Source organism: Akebia trifoliata, chromosome 14 (assembly GCF_017979445.1).
Source record: "Akebia trifoliata isolate Shusen 1 chromosome 14, ASM1797944v1, whole genome shotgun sequence".
NCBI classification, from domain to species: Eukaryota; Viridiplantae; Streptophyta; class Magnoliopsida; order Ranunculales; family Lardizabalaceae; genus Akebia; species Akebia trifoliata.
In genome coordinates, this window is record NC_141388.1 from 29,359,968 (window position 1) to 29,368,566 (window position 8,599).

Below are 8,599 nucleotides of genomic sequence, written 5' to 3' on the forward strand. Positions count from 1 at the left end.
ATGATCATCAACGAAAAAAATATATGAAAATTAAATAAGGAGTCAAACAACCCTACAACATCCATCCATAATCATCAACAGATCACCAAAATATTTAGATCGAGTATCAAAATAAAATCTCAAATTCTAAATATTTTTTGAAACAACTTACCTGATCTCCAAAGCTTATAAGATTTAATAAAACCCTAAAACATGATAACGAAGCAATTGAATCGAACTCTTTTAGAGATTAAGAACACCAACAGACGATCAAAATCTCGCAAATTTCAAAAAACTCTGAAACAGATCGACAGGGGAAGAAATAGTGTCGATGTACATGTATCTCACTTTTGTAAATCAAATTAAAATGATATGAAATCCTAATCGGTGGAAAAAAGAAAGAAATAAAATTAAAAAATTACTTTCCAACTTGAAGAATTTGAAAACAACTCTTCGGTAAATACATCAAAATTTTTTTTGTTCTTAGGTTTTGTTTCGTGCAAAACTAACACATTTGGGAAATAGAAAACCAAAATTAATATATTTTGTGGAATCAGAAATCCTAGATCTCATCTTCAACAACCTGAACAGAGTTATGGATCCACGAACCTAAGAGAAAGGAGAAAAAGAGACTCACCTTCGATAAGATGATCATTTAATATAATGATTGTAGCATACAGCGAAATGGTTGATCTGATAAGATGATTATTTAATATTTCTTCCAATTTAAAATAAAAAGTTGGCGTTGCATTTACACTCTTGAATAAGCTCTTTGATCCCCTTGTGGACTTGTGCAATTGTTCAAAATCGTATTTATAGCTACGGTAAAAAATAAATTAACGACGACCACTACAGTTAGTATAGGTCTCATTTATAGCTATAGCGACGGTAATACAATCAATTAGCAGCAGTTTGTGACTGCCACCATAGATCTCATTTATATCTATAGCGACGGTAATAATTTCAATTAGCGACGGTTTATGACCGTCACTATAGGTCTCATTCACACCTATAGCGACGATGCGACGGTTTTTGACCTCCACTATAGGGCTCCATATGGCCTTCACCTATGCCACATATAGTGGCGTTACACGTGGCCATCACTATTAATAATAGCAGCGATTTTTTGGTATTTGCGAGAGTTTTTGACCCCCGCTAAAAACCTAAAATGAGATTTTACAAAAATGGTTGCATTTGTTAAAAGGGTCCTCACTGTTGCAATGGAATTGAGCTTCAGAGTCAGTTCCCAAATGTTGAGGAAATCACACACACACAAGTACACACATGCACACACACACACACACACACACACACACACATACACACATACACACACTCAGATATGTGATAGAGCATAGTGCCAATTCACTACTACAACAACCACTCTAGACAACGGGTAGGTTAATTTGGTGGTAGTTTAAGAATTATTCTTCTTGTGTTAATTTTCTTTTGAGACATACGTGCTATATAAGTTAAATATGCAATGTAGAGAAGTTGGAGCCAAAGATTATTTAAAAATTTATGGCTTTAGTCGGGATAAACTCTAATTACATTCTACACCCGTCGTTGGTTTTGCCTAACAATATATATGGAAAACTATGTTTTAGAACATGTTTTTATACAGTAAGCAATCCAATTAGAGAAAATAAAATCATCTTTGCATTCTCTATTAGGGTCTTTTAATATATACAAAAATAAGGACTTAAACACGAATCTATTATAAGCACGATATCACTTGATTTAATGAGAAATGTTTTATTCCTTATTTGTGTATATATTAAAAGAGCTAAAAAATTTCTCATTAAATCAAGTGATATCGTGCTTATCATAGATTCAATGTGGATTTATACATTAATTAAATAAAAAATGAAACATATATACCTTGCAAAAGTTAGTGGTAAGGACTGATCTAACATGGGAGCTTCTTGGTGTGGATATAGTTAGTTGTGGCTTACTTGAATCCGGTGAAGAAAAAAGAGGAGCTCCAAGGAAGGGTGAGAAGGCTTCTCACATAGGAAAAAAACACATGTTTAGCTACAACTAAAGCAAATACTGTAGTGTAATAAATTGGCAAAAATTTTCATATAAGCATTCATTCAACAAAAAATATGTTGTCTCATACTTGTAAACAAAAAAAGAAATGTATGATTATTATATACATCTTAATTATATAAAGATTAGATACTTTCATTCATCTCTAGACATGAGATATTTATTATTAAACCTCAATGCTACATTATTTGGAGTCGTCACCATTCTTTTCAAAAATGGGTGTGAATGGGTACTCGAAATGATTTTAAAATTGATTTTATCATTGTAGTGACTCTCATTTATGGGGAAAGATATGGTCTACCTAGGATCTAAGTAGGGTGGTTCGGTTAGAGGATGGGAAAGGAGTTAGCCACCCGCCTTCTCCACAAAACTTGATCAATATTTTGAAAAACTTGAGAAACTAGATAATGTATTAAAATGCATGTTTAGAGGTGGTATATTTAATGTGTGAAAATGTTCCCTTACAAAATGATTTTGATATCAATGTGAGATATTGGGAATATCTTATGGAAAATGATGACCTATATAGTCTATATTATTTTCATGAGAAGGAATGTTGGTTTGGATTTTTTCAAAGAGATTCCATGATGGAGTTCCCTTAATGTCATAACCTTAATGCATGTATGCAAAGCTAAAAATTTAATGTTTCAACTCCAACAAGATGGTGAAATATTTCTTCTGTAGATGCGTGATTCTTAAATTTCCAAATATCACTTCTACAAAGGATTGGAGTCGCCACCATTCATTTTTGTAAAAGGGTGTGAATAATCACCCGATGCACATTTTTAGGAAAAGTGTTATTTTTGGCGTTTAGTGACTCACGTTTAGATAAGGTACCAATGAACTTAAAATCGAGATAAGCAGCTCAATTGGAGAAAATGGAAGGTGTTAGGCACCTTTTTCTCCTCACCAAGTGGTGGTAACCTCAAAATAACTCGGTCATTTTTCAAATAAAAATGGAAATAAAATAAGAGTGTCACATGTTGACGGATTGTACCCAAGTAGGGATTTGCTATCAGCTTTATCCTACAAGGATCATCTCATTGAAAATGATGATTTTTATATGGACCTAGCCTTGGGAGTAGTAAAATGCTTTTAAAGAGTGTTGGCTATGGTGATGGGTCCATTTTTATGAGTTGAGAAGGATTCGAATACCAATTGCCCCAAAACAGTTTAAAATAAAACTATAGTTGATTTTCGTTAATTTATTTATAATCTTCTCTATCTTCAAAAACTTGTTTTCCACTTTACCTTTGGCCAATCTATGATAACCATCATTTAATGGGTGGTATAATGTGCCTAATACTTTCCTTGACCCTTAACCGAACCTCTTTGTCTAGTTTTTTGGGTAGATCTTCTTTTTATCCTTTAGACATGTGAGTCATCATAAGAAAGAACAAAATGAAATTTCATAATCTTTTTGTGGTATCCATTTACACCCAAACTCTTTGAATGGTGGCGACTCCTAAATCCAAGTAGAAGAGGACTCAAATCCAAATTTTAGGGAGACCCTCACATATTTATAACATGTTGAATCAATAGGCAAAGATGAAAAGTTTTGTAATCTGGAGCAAAAATTTTCAAAATTTTTAATGATTGAAAAAATGTGTAAAATTTGAAAGCTAAAAAGAGACACATCTTCCCTAGAAAATGCCCAATGTATAAGACATAATCAATTGGTATAACCATGTGTTTGCAATGAACAATTTCCCCCAAAATTTGATCAAATGTTGCACCATGATTTGAACATCAAAGCATCAAGTGAAGAATATTCATTGTACATGTATATAATGTGACCCTTTGATGATTATAGACACCTCATTTTTGCACTCGCTTGATTAATCAACTTGTCAACTTGATTGTGATGATTCCCAGTGATAAACGAATGTTCTAAGAGTTTTTGTTTATCACTAGATATATTCTTAAAACTCGGATGAGGTATTCCATGCTAACAAACCTTAAAATTCACACAATGTTAGAAAAACATGACCCCAAACATAAAATTCATCACTTCAAAACTAAGAGAAATTTTAGAAGAAAATTATCAAAATACCCCTGATGTCAAAACACCCTTAGAGGTTATATTACGCTTAAGAAAACCCTTTTGAATACATAAAATGACAATCCAAAACCAAATATATTGTTTCGTCACGTTTTACAAAATTTGATCAAATTACTAAAATACTCATTGTGGGATTCGTACCTATTTCACGACAAAAAATCATTAATAACATAAGCCAATATTCCTAATGAATTCTTCGTGAAAATCTTATTCTAAAATATCCCAAAATATTGAAAAACGACTTTCCAAAGAAAAAGTCCTTTTTGAGGGTAAAACAATAATTTTCAAGTCCAAAATTCAAAAATCTGAAACCAATAATTAAAATTATTAATAAATTTAAAGTAAAATCTTAATAAATAAATAAAAATAATAATAACAAATAAATATAATTAGTTAAGCCTATGAGCCCAATTCCAAGTGGTAAACCATTTATTCAGATGGGACCCATCTAATATTTAATTAAAAAATCCTTTATGGGGGCCTCTAAAATTTAAAATATTTAATTCTACGTAAATTAAATAAATAAAATCCGAATCAAAACTACCTGAGAATTAGTTAGAGATAAACTTTAACTCAAAGATTATAACTAACTTCTTTAAAAAGGCAACCAAACTACCAAATCTTCTAAAAAGCTCAAAATTTTTGTATTATTATAGAACTAGTGATTTTTAACAAATTGGTGTTTTGAATTGAAAAAAAAAAATTTTAATAATAAGTTTTGAAGCTTACCTCTGCATTTAGAAACAATCAACAGGAGATCCGAGATGATTTGGTTAAAAAAACCTTAAATAAATAAAAATAATAATATTCTTAAAAAACCTAACAATAAATTAAACCCTACAATGGTCGAAATTTCATCTAAGAAATTCAAAATCACTAAAAATTAGTGTGGCGCCCCGCCAAATGCTAACACAAATCCCCATGTCAGATCTCGAGGTACTAGGTGGCACCTCAAAATTTCGGCATGGTCTCCTCTATTTATGTTAGGACTCCAAGGCGTTCAACCTGCACCTGACAAACGACATACAATCCTCCATATAAACATACAAAATAGAATACTAACGGAAGCCTATATACATCTAATAACGTACAAAAATCAGAGTGTGGAAGAAGAAGTTTATATACACTATTATACAGAAATTCTTCATTCTAACAAAATTCCTAACGCTCAAAATCAAAATCTATATTACTCTTGGACAAATCGATACCACTAGAGGTAATAACCCCAATACTTACCAGGTAATGGACTCTGGTCATCTATCTGACCCACCAGATGATCCCCACTCGCTGGTTTTGAAGCTAAAAAAAATAGGAAGGAACGGGTGAGTAACAATGATTACCCAGTAAATAAATAAATAATTTCTGTTAATAACCCCTCCTAACATAAACGAATAAACATACTGAATCATTTTAAAATATACAAAATTTTACAGAAAAAACTACGATTAACTGGTACATATAGCAAGGGATGAGCAACTAAACATTTTAAACTGACATTATATCAACCAACAGTACTCACTATAGTATTTTCTTTATATACAAATCTAATTGACCAAATAGAAACATTAAACATGCATTTCATTTTATATATCAAAGTAAGGCAACATATATATAATACACTATAGTGGGGTATTGGAATTAGAGAATCGGGATTCACAATTAGATCGCTCCCAGTCGGGACATGATGTTACAATTCTTCTTTGGCTTTTAGTTCTTGATTTTGTGGCCGGTCGCTACACTTACCACGCTTGGTTAGCCATTTATCCGGCTCAGGCTGGCCATTTGAAGTGATAGTAAGCAATGGGTCTATTTTTGATGTGTCAGAACGTTCGACTACTATAGATTGTTCATGATCACTAACTTATCATTTTCGTCAATGCCTATCAGGCGTGTATGTGATTTCCAAATATACTGTGGCGTCCCGCCAAACGCTAACACAAATTTCCATGTCAGATCTCGAGGTACTAGGTGGCACCTCGAAATTTCGGCATGGTCTCCTTTGTTTATGTTAGCATTCCAAGGTGTTCAACCTGCACCTGATAAACGACATACAATCCTACATATAAACAAATAAAATATAATACTAGTGGAAGCCTATATACGTCTAATAATGAACGAAAGATCAGAGTGCGGAAGAATAACCAGAATACAGGATTATACAAATATTTCTCACTCTAACAAAAATCCTAACGCTCAAAACAAAATCTATAATATTACCTAGACAAACTAACACTACTAGAGGGATGTAGCCCCAATACTCACCAAGCGACGAACTTTGGCTGTCTATCTGACCCACCAGATGATTCTTACTCGTGCTCTATACCTGCCTCGCCAAGCTTCAGGTCTGAAACTAAAAGAATGGAGAAGGAAAGGGTGAGTAACAATGGTTACCCAGTAAGGAAGAAAATAATTTCTGCCAATAACCTCTCCTAACATGAATGAATAAACATACTGAATCATTTAAAAATATGTAAAATTTTACATAAGAAACTACGATTAACTGGTACATATAGTCAGGGATGAGCAACTAACCATTTTAAAACTCACATTACATCGATCATCATTACTCACTATAACATTCTCTTTTTATACAAATCTAATTGATCAAATGGAAATAGTAAACATGGATTTCATTTTATATATCAAAATAAGCAACAGATACATAATACACAATGGTGGAGTATTGGAATTAGAGAGTTGGGATTCACGACTGGATCGCTCCCAGTCGGGACATGATGTTACAATTCTTCTCTGGCTTTTAGTTCCTGATTTTGTGGCTGGTCACTGTTTACCACGCTTGGTTGACCATTTATCCGGCTCAGGCTAGCCGTTTGATGTGACCGTAAGCAATGAGTCTATTTTCGATGTGTCAGAACGTTCGACTACTATAGATGTTAGTGATCACTGACTAATCATCTTCGTCTATGCCTATCAGGCGTGCATGTGATTCCCAAATATACAAACCATTCGTATACGACCACCTTTACAGTACAAGTTCACTGGTAAAGATAGAGAGGAATAAACCCGGATTCCAGTTGTGACTCCACTCTCATACGCGTCCCATACCACGTATGAGTTTAGTGGTCCCTACCGTACATCCCAGGATAGTACACCACTCCGGATGATATGACGCACTATCCCTTCATGCATTCACAAACTCTTTAACAGCTCACAAAATAATTGCATATATATATTATTTTCATTTGAAAATAAAAGAGAAATTAACAATACAAGATTGAGAATAGATATCCAGTTTCTTACCATGCAAGTGTGGCCACCCGACCTAAAATAAATAACATAACGAAAAAATACACAGCGCCTCGCGCTAACAGAAATTTAAATAAACATGTAACCATTAACATTATTCCTGGATATCTGTTCACCAACCTACACACAACACAACAACGTAAAATGCAGACATAACCCCTCGGGTGTGACTCTGACATTTTACCGTTTCATACCCTTTTTCCCTTTTTTCGATTTTTACAGTTTTCAATCTCTTCATAAAATATCCATTTTCTGATATTCATCAACTCAATATGAGTTCATTGAATATTAAATCACATTTTTCAACTATAGAATGTATTTCTATCAATAATATTAAAAAAATATATATACAAATTTCATATCAAAACGGGGGTCCGAGCAGTGCACAAGACTCAATTTATGGAAATAACCCGTTAAAATACCCTATCCACGTATAATTTATTAAAAATACAATTAAACATATCAAACATGCAATTTCTGGTGTGAATTTTTGAAATATTAAAAGAATTCTATATTTTAAAAATACATCCAAATTTTTTTCGATAAAATCCTATGTGCAATTTTAATAATCTACGATTATTAATAGAAATTGAGAGTTCCTTACAATGTCTAAACGACAGAATTGAAGTACGTGCACGGAAATCGAGGCAATTGGTACGGAAATCGAGATAGACCTAACTTCGAAGCAGCTGATTTTTGAAACCGGTCCGGTGATTTCGAAGATCTCGACGTGGTCGTCTTTTCTCCCTTTTGCGACGGAGGATGGTTTGACCCCAAAACCGATGAAATTCGAGGTCGAAGTTTTCAAAATTCCCGTATATAAGTACGGCTAATTTTTGACGATATCGGGTGAAATAGAAAGTGAAACGAAAAAGGTTGGGTGGGTTTTATAGAGAACGCAACTGTGGACATTTCTCCCTTCTGCGTCGATCGTCAACGACGAGCCGTTTGCGAGAGATCTGAGATGGAAGATCGAAGGAAAAACAAATTTTTCATTTATATATGTCGCGACTGTTTGGACGGGTTGGGGAAGATGAGAGAAAAAAAAATAAAAAAATTTATTTATATAAAATTTGTGACAAAATCGGTACTTTGTCTATTGTTTCGATCGACGATACCTTGACCGTCCAGACTCCAAAACTGACAAATGAATACTCTATCTTGCCTAATTTTTCGTTCCGGATCTAATGGTGTGGTCAATTTCGATAAATTATGTTTTCATCAAAAATTTACATTTTT

The 8,599-nt window shown here is 33.2% G+C and overlaps 1 protein-coding gene across 1 annotated transcript in view; it reads left to right on the forward strand.

Moving 5' to 3' along the window:
* The first annotated feature begins 1,163 nt into the window (after nt 1-1,163).
* Nucleotides 1,164-8,599, forward strand: part of LOC147386684 (AP2-like ethylene-responsive transcription factor PLT1) — a 10,269-nt gene continuing 2,833 nt past the window's right edge. The window contains exon 1 of the mRNA XM_086424597.1: nt 1,164-1,255. Within this exon, the coding sequence (XP_086280723.1) occupies nt 1,164-1,255 (92 nt within the window). The remainder of the gene's footprint in view (nt 1,256-8,599) is intronic.